This window comes from Zea mays, chromosome 8, assembly GCF_902167145.1.
Source record: "Zea mays cultivar B73 chromosome 8, Zm-B73-REFERENCE-NAM-5.0, whole genome shotgun sequence".
NCBI lineage: Eukaryota > Viridiplantae > Streptophyta > Magnoliopsida > Poales > Poaceae > Zea > Zea mays.
The window spans coordinates 181,882,260-181,905,600 of NC_050103.1; the positions used below are offsets into that span (position 1 = coordinate 181,882,260).

General features: G+C 56.0%; 2 protein-coding genes across 5 annotated transcripts in view; both read right to left on the reverse strand.

The window, feature by feature from the left end:
- Nucleotides 1-910: 910 nt before the first annotated feature.
- LOC100191576 (Seed maturation protein) overlaps nucleotides 911-23,341 on the reverse strand; it is a 37,626-nt gene continuing 15,195 nt past the window's right edge. The window contains exons 1-2 of one of the 4 annotated variants that reach the window (XR_002263903.3): nucleotides 2,412-6,310; nucleotides 911-1,748 (exon numbers count right to left, since the gene is read on the reverse strand). The gene's annotated coding sequence lies outside the window, so the exon portion shown is untranslated. Of the gene's footprint in view, nucleotides 1,829-2,411; nucleotides 6,311-11,960; nucleotides 12,372-23,341 lie in introns of those variants that run through there. The other 3 variants (XM_020541845.3, XM_020541846.3, XM_008656025.4) reach the window with 3 other exon arrangements.
- On the reverse strand, nucleotides 15,083-15,469 carry LOC111589946 (protein NUCLEAR FUSION DEFECTIVE 6, mitochondrial). The gene is made up of 2 exons (XM_023300861.1): nucleotides 15,297-15,469; nucleotides 15,083-15,214 (listed from the first exon to the last, which is right to left on the reverse strand). The coding sequence occupies exons 1-2, from the start codon at nucleotides 15,452-15,454 to the stop codon at nucleotides 15,091-15,093; spliced, it is 282 nt and encodes a 93-aa protein (XP_023156629.1). The 5' UTR covers nucleotides 15,455-15,469; the 3' UTR covers nucleotides 15,083-15,090.

A 23,341-nucleotide genomic window follows, 5' to 3' on the forward strand; every position in this document is an offset into this window, starting at 1 on the left:
CCAGAAAACACAAGCTGCCGAGAAGACCGCTCGTCGACCGATCCATTTGTGGTTCCGCCAGCTGAGCTGACCACCGCCTGCATGGCCGGGCTTGGAGCTGGAGGCAAGGCAAACACGACAAGATAGCCTCTGCCCGTCCATTCCATTCCATGGGATTCTTTTCCCGCTCCCCGTTCTCACCAATCTTATGCCCTGTTCCAATCTCGCGAGATAAACTTTAGCAACTTTTTTTAAGCTACTTTTAGCTATTTGTAATCTAAACAGGAGAGCTAATGGTGGTGATTGAAGCTAAACTTTAGCACTTCAATTCATATAGCTAAAGTTTAGTAGGAAGCTAAAGTTTATCCCGTGAGATTGAAACGGGGCCTTACTCTAAGGGCATGTTTGTTTCAGCTTATAGATTATATAATCTGGATTATAATCTAAATTATATATAATTTAGATTATAATCTAGATATATTATAATCTACATGTAGTTGTTTGGTAGTTTAGATTATATAAATATAGATTATTCACAAAGACAACAATACCCTTGCTTGTTTATTTGAGGTGGGAAAAGAAGGATGGCATATATTGTAATTTCTATTTACATAACCATGGGTAGTGAGTCTTTTGCCAAAATAATCTCAAATAAGCTACACTTGAGGAGATTATGAGATTATCATAATCTGGGCTTTAGATTATATAATCTGAACCCATAATCTAGCTGTTTGTTTACCTATTGGATTATTTGCGCTGGATTATATAATCTGGAGAGATTATAATCTGAAACAAACAGGGCCTAAGACTGTTGTTGTCTCTTGTTCTAAACTAATAAATCATAAGCCGTTGGTTACACATTTTTGTTTACACCCTCGTTCACTCCAAGTAAACTTTAGCGGTGTAAATGTACAGTTCGAGATCATGCTTAGCCAGGCAAATCAAACCATCCCAAGTAGAGTTTGCATGCTTATATATCGTTACATATGTTATAAATATCTGGTAATCTGCGATCAAGCATTTCAGTTGACCCCTGCTTGTTAAGAGCACAAAGATGAACAACAACAACAACAACCAAAAAAAGACTTAACTATAATTTAGATCGCAGCGCTTGAACCGCATTTTGTGCACGGACAGGTAGGGCGTGTTTGTGATTCTGTACCGCTCGGCCCGCCCAACATGATCAAGCCTGACCTGCTTTTGCCGCTGCAACTCACCATGTTTGCGTCCATGTACAAAATAAGCCTGGCTAAGACTAGATGTTGTTTGCCACCCCTCAGTCACCTGCCATCACATCAAATTTTCCTACCTTGCACCGCGGGCAGCCGAGCCCCGAAAAAACGAACCCCAGCACCGTTTCCAGGGATCCAGGCGTTGTTGTCACTTTTGCACACACACGACTGTGCTCTTAAACGGGTCAGACACGCAAACACGCCCAGTTGCAGCCCAGGAGCGCAGCCGGGCTGCTAGGCCACCGTCGCAAACACGCCCATAAATACCATTCTCAGTTCACTCCATCAGTGCTTTGATGCTCCAGATAACACATCCTGATACTTCCCATGGCTCCATACAAGGGGGAAAAAAAAGAGATAATCCGAGAAAAATCGATGCATATCATGGAAATAAGACCATAAGTTTTCGGTCGCAGATTCCATCAGCAAAAGTCCAAGGGCGTACTCCCGCAAGGCATGTAAAAATGTTATTGGAATCCTCTAGTACAAAGGCGAAAAATCAGGCTCTTGTGTCTTGTTATAGAGGTGTAGCAAATCCTGTGGAAACAAACAAATGCCCCTTGAGCGCGATTCATAGATATATATAGCTAGCTGCCTTTCCAGATCTCATCAACAATCTTAAATAAAACAGAGAAAACGATCAGCTGAGGCATGTGACAACTCATAAACAGCAATTGCAAAAAAAAAATGTAAGGTCTTCTCAACAAATGCTTGACGATTGAAAGAACATCAAGAAATATGTATTTGGCAGTAACTTGCAGTCAGTCAGACACCACACCATTACCAGTAACTTGCAGTCAGTCAGACAGGTGCATCCTTCATTGTGGCGATAATATTTGTTAGGAAATGACAAACATACAGAGCAACAAAGAGAAGAATACCAAAATCCACCAAAGGTGCCACTGCTAAAGAGGCAGAAAATCGAGGCCATTTTGATCCAAGTTTAGACAATGGCACACATATAGCATCAGCCAGTAGCCTACCTTAACACAATACTTGTAATTCAGGCATACCTTCGAAAATTGGTTTCTAGCCATCCCAAATGGGGGCCTAACGCAGGTGAACTACTTACGTAGCAGAACTATATATTCAATATTACATCAAACTGAAGAGAATCGATTCAGTGTATGTAATGTAGTAAGTCTCGATGTCATGCATCATTCACGGAATCACGGCGACGAAACGGATTAAATCACTTACCCTCGGAGAGCCAACCCCAAGAGTCTTTTTTTTTTGAAAGGGAAAGGCAAAAGATTTGCCAATCCAATATATTAGAAGAGATAATAAACTTTACAAACTGACACAACCCAAACAACTTAACAAACTTGACCTAGTTAGAACACTGACATTTAGAGATAAAGACCCAAACTCCCCTGACCAGGCCCCCAACCGCTACAGACAAGTTAAAACTCCACCAACGAGCTCTTTCACCACCTGCGCCACTTGCTCTGTCGTTCTCTGCTGACCCTTAAAGATTCTGTTGTTTCTTTCCAACCATAAGCTCCACCAGAAATAAATTAGAAGGCCATCGAAGCTTTTTCTTGATTGCTTGCTACAGAGCATCCTCAGTCTAAACCACCACGTGTGCAGAGATCCAGTCTTAGAAATACCGTCCAGGAATCGCAAATCAGCCCAAGTCAAGATCATGCTCCACACTTCCTCGGCGAAGGGACAATCTTTACATAGGTGTGCCGCTGTCTCCGGAGCTACATTACAAAAAGAACAATTTTGATTGCAAGGCCATCCCCGTTTTTGCAGATTGTCTGAAGTTAAAATTTTGTTGTGCAACAATGTCCAAGCAAAGAAACGACATTTTGGTTCAGTTTTTGCTTTCCAAATGGGGTTGATGTGAATTTTACAGAAGTTCGTTGTGAATTGAATTTTGTATGCGCTACTTGAACTGTATTCCCCATCTGCAGACCATCTCCAAGAAATGGTGTCTTCAAGATCATTGAGGCCATGTGTGTTGTTGATTGATAACCAAAGTAAGACGAATTCTCTAACTTCCTCCTCCCGAGTGAAAGGCGCGCAGAACTGCATCCAGTAATTGTTTCGAAGAGCCTTGAAAACCGAGATGTTCTTTCTTCTTGCTTTCTTGTATAGCTTAGGTGCAATATTCTTTGGTGTCTGTCCTTCAATCCAACTAGATCCCCAGAAATCTGCCATCCTCCCGTTACCAATAGTCACAATTGTTGATGTGTTAAAGAGATCTACATCCGCCTTGTCACATGGTAAATGCATGCCAGCCCATGCTTTTTCTTTAAACTTCCACCTTAGCCACAACCATCTTAGCCTTAGCGCTCTTGCAAAACGCTCCACGTCTAGAACTCCCAGACCCCCCTTATTCTTTGGTAGGCAAGTTGTGGGCCAGTTAATCAAGCAATGACCTCCATTGCAAAATTCTGGACTATTCCCTTTCCAAAGAAAGCTTCTTCTTAACTTGTCAATTCTTTTAAGTAACCATTTCTGCGCCGGAAAGACCGTCAGATGATAGATAGGCTGAGCAGACAACACCGCTTTAACCAAGGTTTCCCTACCTGCCTTTGAGAGTAGCCTGTCTTTCCATCCTGCTAGCCTTTTATTAATTTTATCAATTAGTGGTTGAACATCAATTCTCCTAACGTTCCTGAAATGTAGAGGTAGACCAAGATACTTCCCTGGAAATTTAGAGTATTTACCAGGGAACACCTCCATCAGATCTGGCCAAAGAGTTTGGGGGTAACGAATCGGGAAAATTTCGGTTTTATTGAAATTGATCTTCAGCCCTGAACATCCTTCAAAAACTTCCAGAATCCTTTTCAAAACCTTCAAATCCTCTTTATCTGCTCTAACGAACACACCTGCGTCATCTGCATAAAGAGAACAGCGCAGTTTAGCCTTATTTGGCAGAACCCGCCCCAAGAGCCCAGCATCTGCCGCCATCTCAATCATCCTCTTCAGAGGGTCCATTGCTAGAATAAACAGGAACGGGGATAGCGGGTCACCCTGACGAACGCCACGCATGTGCCTAATTGCATTTGTTTGTTGACCGTTGATGATGATTTTTGAAGAGGAAGACCCTAATATTGTTGCGATCCAATTCCTCCATTTCTGGGAAAAACCTAGAGCTCTCAGAACCTCTAACAGATATGCCCAGTTGATGGAATCAAAAGCTTTTGATATGTCAGGTTTGACAAAAAGGGCTGGCTGATTGTTCCTATTAAGTTTCTGAATAACTTTTTGGACGTAGAGAAAATTATCATGAATTGAACGTTTCTGAATGAACGCATTTTGGGCAGTGGAGACAATCTCATTCATTCTTGGTGCAAGTCTGTTTGCTAAAATCTTGGTCAATATTTTCATGAAGCTATTGATGAGACTGATCGGCCTAAACATGTCAATCCTGTCAGCACCCTCCCTCTTTTGTAAAAGCGCGATATTTGCCTCGTTAACGAGGTTTAGGTTTTTGCATCTATGGTGATAGAAATCATGAATCGCACTTGATAGATCATCTTTAATCAGCTCAAAACAACTCTTATAGAAGATCCCGATAAAACAATCTGGACCCGGCGCCTTTTCAGAGTGCATCCCCATAACCACATTTTTAATCTCATCCTCATTGAACAAGAAATCCAGATCTGATAAGTCAAATGGACTATAGCCTAGGTTACCCCACCGAACGGCCCTCTGTCTCTCACCCCTTCTACCAATAGCTTCAGTGAAATGATGGTGGGCCTCATGCAGTTTATCTTCCTGACTGGTGAGTAACCTGTCGTCACGAACCAGCGATCTGATGAAATTTTTCCTTCTTCTATTATTTGCCATCAGGTGAAAAAAATTTGTGTTTGCATCTCCCAGACGCATCCATACAAGTCTGGAATGTTGTCTAGCTCTTGCCTTTTGGACTGTCACTAGCCCAAGGATTTTCATTTTTAGACTTCTCCTGAACTCTAGCTCGTCCCCGGAGAGTTGCCTGGATTCCTGTGCTCTCTCAAGAAGGGTAAGGACGGTCTGAATGATTGCTAATTGAACTTTAAAATTGCCTACTGTCTTTCGTCTCCAGATCAATAGAGCTTTAGCTGTGCGGATCATCTTCACATGCAGCCTAAGAATGGCATCGGAAGAACGAACACTAGATGTCCAAGCTTGCTGAACCACCTCATTGAACCCATCAATTTTTGTCCAAAAAGCTTCAAATCTAAACCCCCTATAGAAACTAAAGGTAGATAAACCTTGCATAACTAAGGGGCAATGATCTGAGGTCATGGACCCAATGGCCTGCAGATCAGCCTGGGGGAAGATATCATGCCACTCCGTAGTCGCCAAGAATCTGTCAATCCTAGACATCGTAGGGTCATCCTGTTCATTTGACCATGTGTATAATTTACCATTGAGATCAAGTTCTAAAAGCTGAAGGTAATCGATTGTGTGGTTGAACTGTCTCATCACTCTTCTATTAATTAATCCTTTGTTTTTCTCCCTTGCTCTCCTTATCATGTTAAAATCACCTAAAACCAGCCATTCTGGCTTCATCAGACTACGAATATGACGCAACTCTGCCAGAAAATTCATTTTCTCACTTTCAGGTTGAGGGCCATAAACTCCAGTGAGGTCCCACCCCACGTCGCTCAGACGAGAGCTGATACTGACGAATAACGAATATACTGATGGATAGGGAATAACAGTTATGTCAAAAAAGTCTGCATCGCATGCAATTAGAATCCCACCTGAGGCTCCAAGAGATGGTAAATGAACTGTCTGAGCTGCTAACTTGCATCCCAATGTTTCCTTTAGTAAATTATTATTCCAACTCATTATCTTTGTCTCTTGGAGACATACAATAGTTGCCCCAGAAGAGAGAATCGTATGTTTCACACTTGCCCTTTTAGCTGGGTCATTTAGCCCCCTCTGTGTAATGGGCTTTGGCCCAGTTACTCTCTCTATTTAATATCACTCCCAACCCCTGATTAGGGTATGGGTTCCTATTCTAACATGGTATCTTCAGTCTAGGTTAGCTCTCTGTTTCCTGCCAGCCGCCAGGGGCCTCCTCTCCCCTGCGCAGCCGCCAGGGGGTCTCTTCCCCCTGCAGCCGCCGTCGGTACCCAGCCGCCGGCCTTCCCCCGCCGCCGGCCCCCAGCCGCCGGCCTCCCCTCTCCCACTCTACTCTCTCCCAGGCGCCGGCCTCCCACCGCGCCGCCCGTCCCCACGCTCGCCGTTCGTCGCGCCGCTAGGAGCAGCTGCCGTGCTCGGCGCCGCGCGTGGTCGCGACCCCGGCCACACTCGCGCCAGGGAGCCACGCCGCCCAGGCGCCGTCCCCGCCGCCCCTCTGCGCCAGGCCGCCTCGCGCCCTGGTCCGCGCCGCGCCCGGACGCCGGCCCACCGACCGCCGCCTAGGCGCCGTCCCCGCCGCCCCTCTGCGCCAGGCCGCCTCGCACCCTGGTCCGCGCCGCGCCCGGACGCCGGCCCACCGACCGCGCGCACTGCACTGCGCCGCCGACCTCGCCAGGTGCCGCGACACCCGCGCTCAACGCCCGTTCCCCTGCTGCGTACACGTCCGATGGACGCACCTACTGCCCCCTCGGCCGGATTCCACGTCGGGGACATCACCGTCCCTGGCACCCACCCCCCCATCGTCCCTGCTGCACCCAGCAGCGAGCTCACCCACGGGGGCACCCCCTACATCGCCGGCCTTGGGCCGATCCCCGCCGCCTCCCCGCTGCCCATGCGTCGCAGCTCCCCACCGGGCTTTCCCGCCTTCGCTCCACCAACCTGGAGTCACCGAGTCGCGCCCTCCACCGACTCCCCGCTCGTCGGCACCCTCGCCACGATCCAGGCCGCTGTGACGGCCTCGCGGGAGCGCGCGCACGCTGCCTCCCTCGCCCTGGAGCGTGAGCGTGCCCTGGGCGCCGCTCTGACCACCCAGATGGCCACCACGCAGCGCCTCCTCGGCCGTCCGACTCTCGCCGATGCGGAGCCCCCAGCGGACCCCCACGCCTCCGACCTCGACGCCGACCTCATCGCTGCTCTCCACGCTCAGGCCGCTGGTCTTCACAACATCCGGGCCCTCGTGTCCGTGGTGTTGGATCCGGCGTCTTCCCACTACCCCCGCTGGCGAGGCCAGGTCCTCCTCACGCTGCGGCGGTTCGTTCTCGACGATCACGTCCTCGTCGACCACGACGCTCCACCGCCTCGCTCCTGGTGCCTCATGGACAGCGTTGTCCTCTCGTGGCTCCACGGCACCATCACCGTTGAGCTGCAGGACATCATCCGCGATCAGGCGGACACTGCTCGCCAGGCGTGGCTCGCTCTCGAGGACCAGTTCCTCGGGAATCGGGATGCGTGGGCACTCCACCTCGACGCCCAGTTCCACCTGTTCTCTCAGGGGGACCTCTCCGTGGGCGAATACTGCCGCCAGATGAAGGGCCTGGCTGACTCTCTCCGCGATCTCGGCGAGCCAGTTGCCGATCGTACCCTGGTGCTGAACCTCCTGCGTGGCCTCAGCCCCCGCTACGGCCACCTGAAGGCTCTCATCAAGAGGAGCGTGCCCTTCCCCACCTTCCACGCCGTGCGGAACGAGCTTCTCCTCGAGGAGCTCACCATGGCGAATGAGGCACCCACTCCTGCCTCGGCCCTCTACAGCGCTCCTACCAGTGGTCAGCCGCCTTCAGGGGGCCAGGCCACCCGTCCTCCATCGACTGGGGCTCCCACCCGCCCTTCACCTGCCGTCCCGGCGGCCCCTCGTCCGACTTCCACGACCGACGGGGGTCGTCGCTCCCGCAAGGGCGGCCGTGGGAGCGGCGGCTCCTCTCGTGGCGGTTCCTCCGGCCGGGGTGGCGGCCACGAGTGGCCGTCATTCTACAACCCCTGGACCGGGACCATCGCCATGTGGCCGGGTCAGGCACCGAGTACCCCCCGTCCTCCGACGCCTGCCCTCCTGACTACACCTCACTACGGCGCACCTCCTTATGGTGTTCCCGTCGTGCCCCAGGCTCTGCCCGCGCTCCTGCCCCCGGGGACCCACACCTCGCCGCCTTGGTCCCCGCCGGCCGGTGGTTGGGACAGCGCCTCCCTCGCTGCTGCATTCAGCACCATGGCGATGACCCCGCCCCCCTCCGACTGGGTGATCGACTCCGGCGCCTCGTATCACACCACTCCCACGGCAGGCACGCTCTCTCGCTCTCATCCCCCCCTCCCCTCTCACCCATCCTCGATCGTCGTTGGAAACGGTTCCACTCTGCCAGTCACCTCAGTAGGTGTCTCGGTTCTCCCTGGGCCATTTTACCTCAACGATGTTCTCGTAGCTCCCCACATCACTCACAACCTTCTTTCTGTTCGTCGATTCACCACTGACAACTCCTGTTCCATTGAGTTTGACCCCTCTGGTTTTTCTGTGAAGGATCTGGCCACCAGGACCCTTCTCGCCCGCTGTGACAGCTCGGGGCCTCTCTACACGCTCCAGCCCTCCACCGCTGGCGTGTCTCCACCTCCTGCCCTGGTCTCCACCACCTCCTCCACCACATGGCATCGACGTCTCGGCCATCCTGGACCCGACGTCATGACCAAGATTACCAGCAGTCTAGATCTTTCATGTAGTAGGGGACATTTTGAGGGTCTCTGTCATGCTTGTCAGTTAGGCCGACATACTCGTCTCCCATTTACTACCTCTTCTTCTCGGGCTGAGCAGGCTTTTGACCTGGTTCATTGTGATCTTTGGACCTCCCCTGTACTCAGTCTTTCTGGCTATAAATATTATTTGGTGATTTTGGATGATTTTTCCCATTTTCTCTGGACCTTCCCGCTTCGGTTGAAGTCGGACACCTTCACCACCCTCACACACTTCTTCACCTGGGTATCCACTCAATTTCGTCGCCCGGTCCGTGCTCTGCAGTGTGACAATGGCCGCGAGTTTGATAACCACGCCTCTCGCTCCTTCTTCCTCACCCATGGCGTCCAGTTGCGTCTCACGTGCCCCTACACTTCTGCTCAGAACGGCCGAGCCGAACGCATGATCCGCACCACCACTAATATGCTCCGCTGCCTCCTCTTCCAGGCGTCTCTCCCTGCCAGCTACTGGGCAGAGGCCCTGCACACTGCCACCCACCTCCTCAACCGTCTTCCCTCGAAGGCGGTTCGCCACCCTACCCCCCACTTCGCCCTATACGGCACAGCCCCTTCCTATGACCACCTTCGCGTGTTCGGCTGTGCCTGCTACCCCAACACTTCCGCTACCGCTCCACATAAGCTTTCTCCTCGCTCCACCCGCTGTCTATTCCTTGGCTACTCCCCTGACCACAAGGGATACCGATGTCTGGACCTCACCTCCCATCGCATCATCATCTCTCGTCATGTCATCTTTGACGAAGATGTGTTTCCCCTTGCTGGCTCCACCCCACCCACCGATCTTGACTCCCTCCTCGAGTCCGATCCCATTCCTCCCCCACCTTCGGCTCCCCGTCTTGCGCCGTTACCTGCTCCTCGTGCGGCCCCCACGACCTCTTCCGCGACTCGCGCGGCCCCGTCGACCCCGCCTGCGCCACGCGCGGCCCCGTCGACCACGCCTGCGCCACGCGCGGCCCCGTCGGTCCTGCCTGCGCCACGCGCGGCCCCGTCGACCCCGCCTGCGCCACGCACGGCCCCGTCGACCCCGCCTGCGCCACGCGCGGCCCCGTCGACCCCGCCTGCGCCACGCGCGGCCCCGTCGACTCCAGCTCGATTCGCCAACCCCACCCTCGTCTACCATCGCCGCGGCCACGCCACTACCTCGGCGCCCCCCGACTCGGGCCCGTCGACGAGCGCGGCCCGATTCGCCGACCCCGCCGTCGTCTATCACCGCCGTGAGCCGGCCCCACCAGCCGCTCCTGACGTTCCGGCGGCTCACTCCGAGTCGTCCGTATACCACCCGGTCGCCATCCACCGCGACCCCGGGCACGTCCACCCGATGGTGACTCGGCGCGCCGCTGGCGTTCTCCGCCCCGTTGACCGGCTCATCCTGGCAGCCGCTACGACCAGCACTCCACCCGACGCTTCCCCGGTACCCTCCTCCGTTCGCACTGCCCTCGCCGACCCACATTGGCGTCACGCTATGGAGGAGGAGTACGCGGCCATCTTGGCCAACCACACCTGGGACCTGGTGCCGCGTCCACCAGGCACCAACGTGGTCACCGGCAAGTGGCTATTTCGCCACAAGCTGACCTCGGACGGCTCCCTCGACCGCTACAAGGCCCGTTGGGTCCTTCGGGGCTTCACCCAGCGCCCCGGAGTGGACTACGACGAGACCTTCAGCCCTGTCGTCAAGTTCGCCACTGTTCGCGCCGTCCTCTCCCTCGCCCTCTCCCGGGACTGGGCGATCCATCAGCTCGATGTCAAGAATGCCTTCCTCCACGGCACTCTGACGGAGACTGTCTACTGCAGCCAGCCCACCGGCTTCGTCGACACTGACCATCCGGACCTGGTTTGCCGGCTGAACCGGTCCCTGTACGGCCTCAAGCAGGCGCCACGGGCTTGGTACAGTCGCTTCGCCTCCTACCTGGCCTCCGTCGGCTTCGTCGAGGCCAAGTCGGACACGTCCCTGTTCATCTACCGGCGCGGCGACGACACCGTCTACCTCCTGCTCTACGTCGACGACATTGTGCTCACGGCATCCACCGCCGACCTCCTTCACCACACGATCGTCGCCCTTCAGCGGGAGTTCGCGATGAAGGACCTGGGGCCCCTCCACCACTTCCTCGGCATCACCGCCGAACGTCGGCCCCAGGGTCTCTTCCTCCACCAGCGCCAGTACGCCATCGACATCCTGGAGCGGGCTGGCATGTCTGACTGCAAGCCCTGCTCCACGCCTGTCGACACTCAGGCGAAGCTCTCTGAGGACGACGGGCCTCCGGTCGCCGACGCGACGTCCTACCGGAGCCTCACCGGCGCACTCCAGTACCTCACGTTCTCCAGGCCCGACATCGCTTACGCCGTCCAGCAGGTGTGCCTGCATATGCACACTCCGCGGGAGCCCCATCTCACTGCGCTCAAGCGGATTCTACGCTACCTCCGCGGCTCCCTCGACTACGGCCTCCTACTCCACCCATCCCCGACGTCGGAGCTCGTGGTCTACACCGACGCTGACTGGGCTGGCTGTCCCGACACGCGCCGGTCCACCTCCGGCTGCCGTCTTCCTGGGCGCCAACCTCGTCTCTTGGGCCGCCAAGAGGCAGCCCGTCGTCTCTCGCTCCAGCGCTGAGGCCGAGTACCGTGCCGTGGCCAACGGCGTGGCCGAGGCCTCCTGGCTGCGCCAGCTCCTCCACGAGCTCCACAGTCCCCTCCAGCGCGCCACCCTCGTCTACTGCGACAACGTCAGCGCGGTCTACCTCTCCACCAACCCCGTGCAGCATCAGCGCACGAAGCATGTGGAGATCGACCTGCACTTCGTCCGCGAGCGTGTCGCTGCCGGTGACGTCTGCGTTCTCAGCGTCCCCACCACGCTTCAGTTCGCCGACATCTTCACCAAGGGGTTACCGTCGAGTGTCTTTTTAGACTTCCGATCCAGTCTCAACATCTGTACAGGATAGAGTTGTGACTGCGGGGGGGTGTTAGACTACCCGTCTAGGGTTTGTGTTATTCCCCTTGTAATGACCGTTATACCCCTGTGTAATGGGCTTTGGCCCAGTTACTCTCTCTATTTAATATCACTCCCAACCCCTGATTAGGGTATGGGTTCCTATTCTAACAATTAATCAAAAGAAGTTCCTCTACTAATCCAGAAAGTGCCAAACATGAGGAACACAGCTGAAAAAACAGGACTCGACCAGCCAACCAGCGTCAACAGCACGCTTCCATCCGGAGACATCATGCGACTCACCACCAGAATTACAACAGACTGAACTACCGACAGAGCAAGCCACAAGAAAGAACACCATTGCCTCGCCCACAACCTACTACCCAAAGCAGTCATCAAAAGCAGTTGGGCGACCCAAAGACTAGTACACATGTGTGCTAACATTCTGCACCAGACCTACCCACACATCTCCTAAAAACAACTCAGGTCCTCGGAACAGCCTCTATGAGAGGAGCCTTGAGAGGTGTCACCTTGCTGCCCTTCTTCTTGTTCCCTTCCTTTTCTTTTCCCTGCATTGCCAGCTCCATAATTGCCTCCATTTGTTCCTTATTGAGAGGCCTCGTGAAATGCCTTGCAATCTGCTCAACCAAATCCACTTGGTCATTAGAAATTAATGCCTTAGAGCTTTGAAACTGATTTGAAGTAGAGTTATTTAACTTAGCAACTAGAATTTCTTGAGCTTTGACTATGGCATTTCTATTTCTTCCAAATTTTAATTTTTTCTTTGCAGCCAGCCTAGCACTATATCTCTTGCCGACAGGAGTTGGGCTCACACACACATCTGCAGCAGACTGAATTGGACACCCCTCAACCATAAAATTTACAGTTGTGCTAGAAATGGGTGGCGATCGGATTAATGATGGTTCAGGTGCTTCAGAAATAGATGCAACAAATTCATCTAAAATATTTCTTGTGGGTTCTGGGCTGCCACCTGACAGAGAGGAATTGAATAATTCTGAATTTATGTTGCTGTACGGCATGACAGATGGACAATTAAGGTTTGAATGTGGAAGTGCTTGAGGTTCTACATCCAACAGCTGATTTATTGAATTTGGGGCTGCTGCCACCCTAGTTGTGTCTATAAGTTGCAAAGTACTCATAGTTGTAACAGGATTAGGATATGCAATCTCTATAGATTTAGGGCTTAACACAACATCTGAGAAACTTACATGCTCGGCAACGTGAACCTTGGTAGGAGCAGCAAGCTGAGGCTGTTGTGCTGTCTGGTCGCCAGGATTCCAATCATCAGCCAAAATAACATCTTTTCCACCTTCCAGCTCATCCATAGCAGCTGAGGGCCAAACAGCAGAGATTAATGGGTCAGCGAAAGAGACCGACTTGGTTTTTACCTTTGGAATCCAGCGCCCAGCCGGCCCCGTCGCCAGCCCACGACGTCTGAATGGGGTGGACGGCCTGCGTCTTCCGCTTGAGCTGAAGCAATCCTCTGGACCGCCGCGGCACCGCGAAGAACGCGTCCAGCCAGATAGACTGCGGTGCCTACGGGTGCCATGACGTCTATTCTGCTGAAAGTCCTCATCATCATCATGGTCCCAGTCCCGACGACTAAAATCTCTGCCTCTGCGATCCTCTGATCTCTCTCTTTTTTCTCCAACAGAGTCTGGCACTCCGTAACTCCACACAAATTCTCTGCGAGGCCTGCGGCAAGTGGGGCTCCCTCTAACATCCCTCCCATGGACGAATGAGAGGTCTTCAACCACCTCAATGTGGTTGCGGATGGTGTACACATGGCCTGCCTTCAGATCAGTTGGTAAGTCATACTGAGCCCCAACCAGAGGCAGAGGGGCACTAGGAGGAGGGAGCTCTCTATCAGGCTATGTGACGGTTAAACAGACCTCCTTGGGAATATCACAAGGGTCCGAGCACCAAGCCCAAAGATCAAAGGACCTCGTGCGCTCCCTGCGCCTCGAGCGCTCCTGGACATAGTGAATAGCACAGCTCCTGCCCAAAGCCCTAGCAGCCACATCTTCTCCCCAGCAGTGAACTGGAATCCCCTCCACTCTGACCTTCACTCTGAACTCAAAGCTGGTCTTCCTGGCATAGCACTCCTCTGACCAATCCCCGAAGTGAAAAACCCGACCACGATAGGAGACCGACCTCCTATCCAGCGCCCACTGCTTGGTTCTTGAAACAGAGAAGATGATAAAGAACTGTTCTGGAAAGTGTTTGACAAGTTGATACTGACCGTGGTGAAGATCAAAAGTTTCCCTCAACATATCCCCAGCTGACAGCGCGTCCACCTCATGACTGTTTCCATCAAAAGAGCAAACCACCGCCTTACTGATTAACTCATCTCTACGACGACGGATCAATCCAGTCGCCGAAATAGCACAGACAGCTCTTGCAGGCCGTGCCCGAGGATCACCGGGATAGCGAGCTTCCATGACCTGGCCTCCCTGGACAGCTTGGAGGTAAGTTTTCCTTGACTGGAATGATGAAGTGGGGGGTGCCTGCCCAGGATGCCGCTCCTGCCCCTTTTGAAGAGAGCCGAGGTGAGGTTCCTGCTGCTGGTAGCTCGAGGAGATAATGTTGTCTCTCTGAAGTGAATGCTTGAGTGACCCAGGCAGATCTCGAATTGAAGGGGATCTCCCATGGAAGATATTGCCAGGACAAGACCTAGCCCTATGGCCAGCTTGTAGACATTGCCAGCAACGAACAGGAGCCGAGCAAAGATAGGCAAAGTGATCAGTCGCCAGGCAGTTGAAGCATTTGCCTCGGAGCTGTTTCTTGAAAAAATCGGTGCCGTTCCTCTCACTTTGCTGCTTGAAAGGGCCATCCCCATGGAAATCTAAGCTTTTTCGCCACCAGAATTTAGGCTTTACAACAGACCAACCTTCATCGTCTGTCGCCAAGGCGTCAGTCTTCCCCGTCCCGTCGCACGACCTAAAGATAGGGCTGCACAATCTGTCACATGGCATCAATCCGCCGCTCTCCCCACTCCGATAAGACAAGTCACAGCACGCATTCAAGCCCTCCGGCGGATTGAAGTCCTGCAGAAGAGCCGGCGACCCATCCATCCTCCATTTCCTCTTCTCTGAAGCGGAGATCCTTTTCTGCGCTATCTGCTTTACAAGATCTGCCTTAAAGTCTTGCTCTGCGCGTTCCCTCTCACTGCAATCTGTACCTGAATTCAATCCCACTGACATCGCCGAACTGACGCAAGAAAACTGAGCAGGACAAACACCACTGGGCGGCGAGACGAGGACCGGCCCGACCGAATCCGCCATAAACTGCTCGAGCAAATCTGGATCCAATGCAGAACTTACCGTCTTCAGGATGCTAGAAGCCTACACCCCAAGAGTCAGGCTTAAGCCCGAGTATGGAGGTGAGCAGCGCCGACGCGGTGGCGCTGTGCATCGGCATCAGCGAACCCTGCACGCCGCCGAGCGCCACAACCGGCACCCTGCACCACCGGATCTGAGCCAAGGAGAAGAATAGAAATGCTCCGCTAGAGATTCAAAAGCTCCAGGCGGCAGGCAGGCTACCTCGAGATCCCGAGGCGCCGGCGAGAGGCACGCGGCAGGGGCGCACCCGCCAGCTCCGAGGAGCGAGCTGCCGCCTGGCGGGAGAGCGTTGCAGAGATAGTAGACGGGGAACCGGAGCGCAGCGCCACGAGGGCTCGCCGCACGCCACCCGCCGCCATAGACACTGTTGTACATCACTGAGTGCCATATATATCTTTTTTTTTCTTTCATGTCGTGGTATGAGAAATAAAAAATTTTGGTTGTAGTACCGTGTAGAATAAGAATTTATAGAGAACCCATATAGACGATAAAAATATAAGGAAAGAGAGGTTGCTATGTGACATGTGAGTGAGATATAGAGAGAAATATAGAGATGACTACTGTTGGACTTGTTCTCAAATGCTATGAGTTAAGAACAAGACAACATAAGATGTTAAATGTTAATGTCTTTCGTCCTTTGAAGCATTATTTCCCTTAGTATATAATGATTTTCAGACAAATGTCATGAAGGACATACCTTCATCAACGCGATATATGTTAATAAAAGAAGAAGTATACGAAATATAAGAGACAAGATAAACAATCACATAATATTATTAATTCATTGTATTATCCTAGAAAGACAGAAACAATAATGAATTACAAATGTACCTTCGGCTTGATAGAAGGCAAAAAGTACAAGCGTGACGCAAAAACGAGTACAAGTCAGTGTGAACAGTACGGAGGTATTGTTCATCTATTTATAGGCACAGGACACAGCCTGTGAGAAATTACATTCATGCTCTTTACATTTATTATTAACTTATAGACAATTCTATGAGGACTAGATAGCCTTTTTTCTCTTTAAGTTGGTTTCTTTTTCCGCCTGTCGGCGTTTCGAGACCGGGGGGTCCCTGGGCCAATGAGTGAATGTCGTCGCGTGCCCCAGCCCAGATGGGTCGGCGCGAGGCCGAGCGCGAAGGGAGGAAGTGAGGTGGCCGGAGATGGGCGTAAGAGAGGTGGAAATCTCGCGGCCTTCGTGTTCGTCCCGCGCCCAGGTCGGGTGCGCTTGCAGTAGGGGGTTACAAGCGTCCACGCGGGAGAGGGAGCGAGCGGCCTCACGCGAGCGCCTGTCTCGTCCTCGTCCCCGCGCGGCCAACCCTCTGTAAGAGGGCCCTGGTCCTTCCTTTTATAGGCGTAAGGAGAGGATCCAGGTGTACAATGTGAGGTGTAGCAGAGTGCTACGTGTCTAGCGGAGGAGAGCTAGCGCCCTAAGTACATGCCATCGTGGCAGCCGGAGAGGTTTTGGCACCCGGTTCGTGTGGTGTCGTGGCCGTCGGAGGAGCGATGGAGCCTGGCGGAGGGACAGCTGTCGGAGCTGTCGAGTTCTCGCTGACGTCTTCTTGCTTCCGTAAGGGGGCTGAGAGCCGCTGTCATCAGGGAGCGTGCGGGGAGCCATCATTGCCTATCTGGCGGAGCGAGCCAGATGGGACGCCGGTCTCGTTTCCCGTAGCCTGAGTCAACTTGGGGTAGGGTAATGATGGCGCCTCCCGTCGATGTGGCCGGTCTGCGCCCTAGGTTGGGTGATGTGGAGGCTCCTCCGAAGTCGAGGTCGAGTCTGTCTTCCGTGGCCGAGGTCGAGTCCGAGCCCCTGGGTCGAGCGAGGCGGAGACCGTCGGCTGAGGCCAGGGCGGAGTCCGAGCCCTGGGGTCGGGCGAAGCGGAGTTCGTCGTCTTCCGGGGCTAAGCCCAAGTCCGAGCCCTGGGTCGGGCGGAGCGGAGTTCGCCGTCTTCCGAGGCTTTGCCCAAGTCCGAGCCCTGGGTCGGGCGGAGCGGAGTTCGCCGTCTTCCGGGGCTTTGCCCGAGTCCAAGCCCTGGGTCGGGCGGAGCGGAGTTCGTCGTCTTCCGGGGCTTTGCCCGAGTCCGAGCCCTGGGTCGGGCGGAGCGGAGTTCGTCGTCTTCCGGGGCTGAGCCCAAGTCCGAGCCCTGGGTCGGGCGGAGCGGAGTTCGCCGTCTTCCGGGGCTAAGCCCAAGTCCGAGCCCTGGGTCGGGCGAAGCGGAGCTTCCTATGGTGCCTACGGCCGGGCCTGACTGCCTGTCAGCCTCACTCTGTCAAGTGGCACCGCAGTCGGAGCGGCGCAGGCGGCGCTGTCTTTCTGTCAGGCCGGCCAGTGGAGCGGCGAAGTGACGGCGGTCACTTCGGCTCTGTCGACTGAAGGGCGCGCGTCAGGATAAAGGTGTCAGGCCACCTTTGCATTAAATGCTCCTGCGATTTGGTCGGTCGGCGCGGCGATTTGGTCAGGGTTGCTTCTTGGCGAAGACAGGGCCTCGGGCGAGCCGGAAGTATGTTCGCCGCTGGAGGGGGGGCCTCGGGCGAAACGGAGATCCTCCGGGGTCGGCTGCCCTTGTCCGAGGCTAGGCTCGGGCGAGGCGTGATCGAGCCCCTCGAATGGACCGATCCCTGACTTAATCGCACCCATCAGGCCTTTGCAGCTTTATGCTGATGGGGGTTACCAGGTGAGAATTAGGAGCCTTGAGGGTACCCCTAATTATGGTCCCCGACAGTAGCCCCCGAGCCTCGAAGGGAGTGTTAGCACTCGCTTGGAGGCTTTTGCCGCACTTTTTTGCAAGGGGACCAGCCTTTCCCGGTTGCGTTTTGTTCCGGTGGGTGGGCGCGAGCGCACCCGCCGGGTGTAGCCCCCGAGGCCTCGGAGGAGTGGTTTGACTCCTCCGAGGTCTTAATGCCTTGCGTAATGCTTCGGCTGGTCTGGTCGTTCCCTCATGCGAGCTGGCCGTAGCCCGGGTGCACGGTCGGGTTCCAAATTCTCGGGCTGGTATGTTGACGCTGTCAACGGATTGGCCGGAGCCGGGTTTGCGAGAGCAGCCCCCGAGCCTCTGCACAGGGCGAGAGGACGATCAGGGACAGACTCGACTTTTTTACATACGCCCCTGCGTCGCTTTTCCGCAAGGAGGAGGGGGGAAAGCGCCATGTTGCCCTCGGTGGGCGCCGAACATGGTGTCCCCGGTGAGCTGCCGGCGGGTAATCCGAGCGGACGTCCGTGCCCCATTTGCTAGGGGTCGGCTAGAGGCCCAGAGGCGCGCCCAAAAGTACCTGCGGGTGATCTACCGGACCCGGTCCCCTGTCGACGGGGTTCGAGGGCTCGATGCCTCCCTCTGATAGGATTCCGTTACAAGATCGTTCCCACTGGTCTCGGAAATGTCCTAGGGTACCTCGGGAGCGCAGCCCGAGCCTTGGATATGTATCGAACGTACCCATGGTCATCCCTCGCTCTGTGTCTGAGGCGGCTGTGAACCCTTCGAGGGCCAGCCTTCGAACTCCTGATCAGTAGTGGGCGCGGAGCCCGAGTAGCCTGAGGCGGTCGTTGAACCCTTCCGAGGGGCCGACCTTCGAACCTCTGACCAGTAGTGGGTGTGGAGCCCACGCGCTCTGAGGCGGCTGTTTGAACCCTTCCGAGGGGCCAGCCTTCGAACCTCTGATCAGTAGGGAGGCTCGGAGCCTGGTTCCTTCACGGGGAAGGATCCTTTTCGGGGTATCCCCCTTTCCCGGTCCCTGTTGTAAGAGAGAGAAAGAGGAAAAAAGGAAAAGGATCCGAAATCGAATGACGTGGCGTACCTTTTTTGACGCGGTCATTATGGCGAAGGCGAAGCGTCGCTCGCTTCCCCTGCCAGAGGCGCCGCCTTTCCCGCCGCGGAGTTAATGTGACGGGGCGTGCGGTTCGCGGGGCGGCCGTTGCGCGTGCACGAGCCGTTCGAGGAACGGCTGTTTCGCTTTGAGTTTTTTGAATCCCGCGGCCGGTCCGGGCGGAACGTTGAACGGGTCTCGCCTTGGTCTTTATATACTCGGGGGAGGGTCTGGCGATGGTTCTTTGCTCCGCTTCTTGCCTCCCTCTTAGGTTTTCGCAACCTGAGAGACTTAGCCAGAGAAAAGGAAACCACCCACCCTGTCCTTTACGCCGCCACCCCTTCTGCTCGGTGATGGCCGACCGGGTGACCATCATCTCGCCGCGTGACCCATGTCCTTTCTCCACAGTGACGGCGGGTGATCTGGAGGATCTTGTTGCTGAGGGTTTACTTCGCCCTCTCTCTGATGAGAGGCGGCCGGAATGGATTCCCCCCGTGAACGGAGCCGCCCCGTTCCCACCGCCGGGGTACATCGTGAGCTTCGTCTCCTTCCACGAGCGGGGATTTGGTGTGCCGGCGAGCCGCTTTATGCGGGCGATCCTGCACCACTACGGGGTGGAGTTGCACAACCTCAGCCCCAACTCCATCTCGCAGGGCGCCATCTTCGTAGCGGTGTGCGAGGGGTACTTGGGGATCGCCCCCCACTGGGACTTGTGGACTCATCTCTTTTCCGCGGAGCTTTTTGCTTCGCCGACGGGGGAGAGAAAGGTCCGCGCGGCAGTGCGGGCCGGCGGCTGCATCCTCCAGCTGAGGCAGTCGCGGGCGTCGCTGTATATTCCCGCCATCCTTGCGTCCTCGAATAAAGGGTGGCAGCGCCGGTGGTTCTACCTCCGGAATGACGGCGAGTTGCTCCCGCCGTTTTCCCAGCGAGTGGTCACCGTCGCCGTCGACGCTTGGCGCCACGGGACCCCGCACGAAAGACAGAAGAACCTCGAACCCCTTCTCAAGGCCTTGGAGGCGTTGCGGAAAGGGGGACTCACCGCCGCGGGAGTGATTGCCGCCATCCACCGCCGGAGGGTGCTTCCCTTGGCGGAGCGACGGTTGCCGCTTTGGGAGATGACGCCGGAGGCTGACTTGGAGGGCTCACGGATGTCCTTGGATCCTCTTCCCTTCGACGTTCTCCACGGGCGGGTGGCCGTCGCGTTGGGAAAACCGGACACCAGCGCCTTCTCCCAGCCCTTGATGCGCCCTGACCAAGGGTGCGTGACTCTGGTGAGTGTCCGCTCCTTCCTTCTTCTTGCGTCGGGTTGCCCCTGGTTCTTACGGTCGGGATTTCCATCCGTCTCCAGGAGGTAGGGTGGCACAAGCCTTCCCTGCCACGGGTCCCGCAGGATGCGGTGGACCGAGCAGCGCGGCGGGTTGCCGCGGAGGAGAAGAAGAAAAAGAAGGACGCGGAGAAGGCCCGGGCCCGCGAGCGGATGCGGGCTCGAGACGCCTTGGAAAAGCTCCGTCGTCGACAGGAGAGGGAGGGGCTCCCGAGGGAGCCGTCGCCGGAAATGCCTGATGACGACGACGATGATGAAGATGATGACGAGGAAGACGACATGGCTGCCCACCTTGGCTTCAGCCCTGGCTTGAGGTTAGGCCAGGAGCCATCAAGTCAGCCCCCGAGTGGGCTGATCTCGTCAGTCCCCGGAGTCGGGACGCCGAGGTCCCGGCCCGAAGAGCGGGGGCAGACCGAGAGGGTACTTGACCCTCGGCTGGGGGAGTACAGGTGACCCCGGGGAGCCAGGCCGAGGCGTCTGTTCCCCGAGAGCCGTTGCCCACGCCGACAGCGCAGGAGAGCGGCCCTCAGGTCACCGTGGCAGTGCCTGGGCAGTCCGTCTCCCGGGCGTCCAAGGCGCCCATAGCAAGGGTGGTGCCGAAGCTGCCGGCGAGGCGGACCTCGGCGGCGCCTTCGAGGGTCGAGATCCGAGAGACCTCCCCCCAGGCACGGTTGATCATGGCCCGGAGCGGGTAAGTATCTTGGAACGTCTTCGTCCTGGCTTTTCATTCGTATGTCCCGACCGCGATTTTTCTTTCCTCCTCAGCAAGCGAAGCCATGGCCTGACCGATCTGGCTCCCCGAAAGGCCCTTAAGACGGCGTCGGCTTCCTCAGTCGGCGCCGCTCCGGGCCTTGCCGTTCAGCTGACCTTCTTGCAAGGCGCTCCACAGAAGGGGGCTCAGGCGGCACCAGTCGTCGTGGAGCGAGTTCCCGAGGCCGGCTCTTCTGCCGAGGCGGCCATCGTGCTAGAGGAGGCGGCTGACGCGGACGTGGCCCCGGCCTCACCGGACGTGTCGGCGGTGCCGGCACCTGTTGCTACTGAAGCCGCTGCCGTCCCAGTCGGGGAGCGACCTGTTGCTGCCGACGCTGAGATGGCCGAGGCGTCGGCGCTCGGTGCCTCGGAGGAGGGGGGCGTGGAGACGTGATCCGTCCTGCCGAGCGGCAGCCTTGTCGCTGTGCGGCGGAGCTCCGAGGGTCGGCGCCAGTTGCTCCGGTTCTGGACCCGTGAGGCCTCAGATCCCTTCTTCGTCCTCGACGATGAGCGGGAGGAGCAGTCCTGGGACGAGCTCCGCGAGTGTGCCGAAGCGACGGTGGGGTCACTCCGGTCGTCGCTGGAGGTTTTCTGCAGGGACGTCCCCAAAATCCTCCAGGTAACGGTTTCAGGCATACCTTTTTTTGTGACCAAGGCGTCTTTTGTGACGCCCCGCTTCCTTCCCTCGGGATCTGACGGATCTGAGCGCCGCCAAGTCGTCGTTCATCTGCCACGAGGTCGACGTCTGGGGCTCGCTGCGATCCCTGAGGACCTCGCTCGTCGGGGCTACTGCGCGCCTCTCTCAGCAGGGCGCCGAGGTGGCGGACCTTCGGTTGCTCTGCATCGATCTGAGAGCCGAGGCGACAGCGGCACACGCAGAGGCGGCAGCGGCACGCGCAGAAGTGCGACGACAGCAGTCGAAGTTCGACCAGATCGTCAATGAGCGGGACCAATCTCGGGGTCGGGCTGCCGAGGCCGAAAGCCGGGCTGGAGCCCTTGCAGCCGACCTAGCCGTAGCCCAGGTCGCAGCCTCGGAGCAGCGTGCCCGAGCCGGAGGTACGCCCTGGCCATTTTCGGTTTTCGTTTCAGCTTGTTTCCTCCGCTTGTGTTTGAGATCTTTCGTTCCGGCTGTTCGTAGAGCTCGAGTCCGCCCTTGATGAGTCCGCCAAGGCGCTTGCCGAGGCGCTTGCCGAGGCGCTTGTCGAGGCGCTTGCCGGGGCGGCCGAGCAGAGGGAGGCCGACCACGCGGCCATGTCCGAGGCCGTCTCGGACTTCTGCCGGGTCCTTGGCTTCGGTGACGTCCCCTCAGGAAGCTCCCCTCAAAGTCGCCTACAGGCCTTGGGCGATCATGTGCGCGACAGACTCCGTGAGGCGCTACACCACGGCGTCAGGCGGGCCTTCGCCGTGCTCGCTTCCCACTACGTCGTGGACCTGGAGCGGGTCAGCGAGGGGTATTGCCTTCCTAACGAAGATGAAGCCGCCCTGACAGAAGTCCAGAGGCTCGATGCGGCCGCCGCGGGTCCGAGCGCAGTGCTGGTGACCACCTTCGAGGCAGAGATCCTCCCGCCTGCGCCGTCGTCCGAAGCCGGGATGGACTTTGCCGAGGGCGGGGACGAAGCCGAAGGCGCGGCTCCTTCCCCGGGCGACGCCTAACTCTGTCGGAGCAGTTTCTGTTGGATGCACGTGTGTCTTTCTACGGCCGCTGAGGCCTGAACACTTTATTACCGTTGCATAAAGTCATGCTCCTTTCCCTTTCATTTTGCGTGTCCGGCCCCGCCTGTCAGTAGCAGGGTGGCTTCCCCAAGTAGGAGTCACTTTTCGTGGTGGGTGACGAGTGAGGTGTCCGTAACCCAGAGGCGTAGGAGTCCCTCGGCTCAGTCAGCCTTGCCACTTACATGCACCTGCGTTCTCTCCTCGGGGTCCTGCTTCCGACATAGCCGGGGGAACGCAAAAGCCTTTTCGATTGAAAATTTTGGCGCAGAGGGGTTCCCCCCTTTTTAGCCCCCGAGGGAGGATCGGGCTCTACCGAGGCAAGGCTGACCCTCCCTTGATGACTAAAACTTGCGTGGGGGAGAGGTAAGCGAACAACTTGAAAGCATCTTAAGGGTAGAGGCGACGTAGCTGTTAGACGTTCGAAGTGTTGGTGCAGACCTCGCCTTGACTGTCGGCCAGTTCGTTTGTTCCGGGCTTCAGAACTTTGGCGATGACGAACGGCCCTTCCTAGGGGTGCATGTAGCCCTCAGGTGTCTCCAACAAGGGCTCGGGGTGCTGCGCGATGGTCGCAAGCCCCCGAGTGTACCTCTCGTAGGGGCTCCTGGCCTTTGGCGATGGAAATGCATCACTGGAGGAAGCCTCAGGGGCTGCGGTGGTG

Excerpts from the sequence above, each read along its gene's own strand:
- LOC111589946 (XM_023300861.1), bottom strand. The coding sequence starts at position 15,454 with ATGGCGGCGGGTGGCGTGCGGCGAGCCCTCGTGGCGCTGCGCTCCGGT. Across the intron at positions 15,215-15,296 it reads CGGCGCCTCGGGATCTCGAG|GGTGCCGGTTGTGGCGCTCG; the intron begins GTAGCCTGCCTG and ends CCGGTGGTGCAG.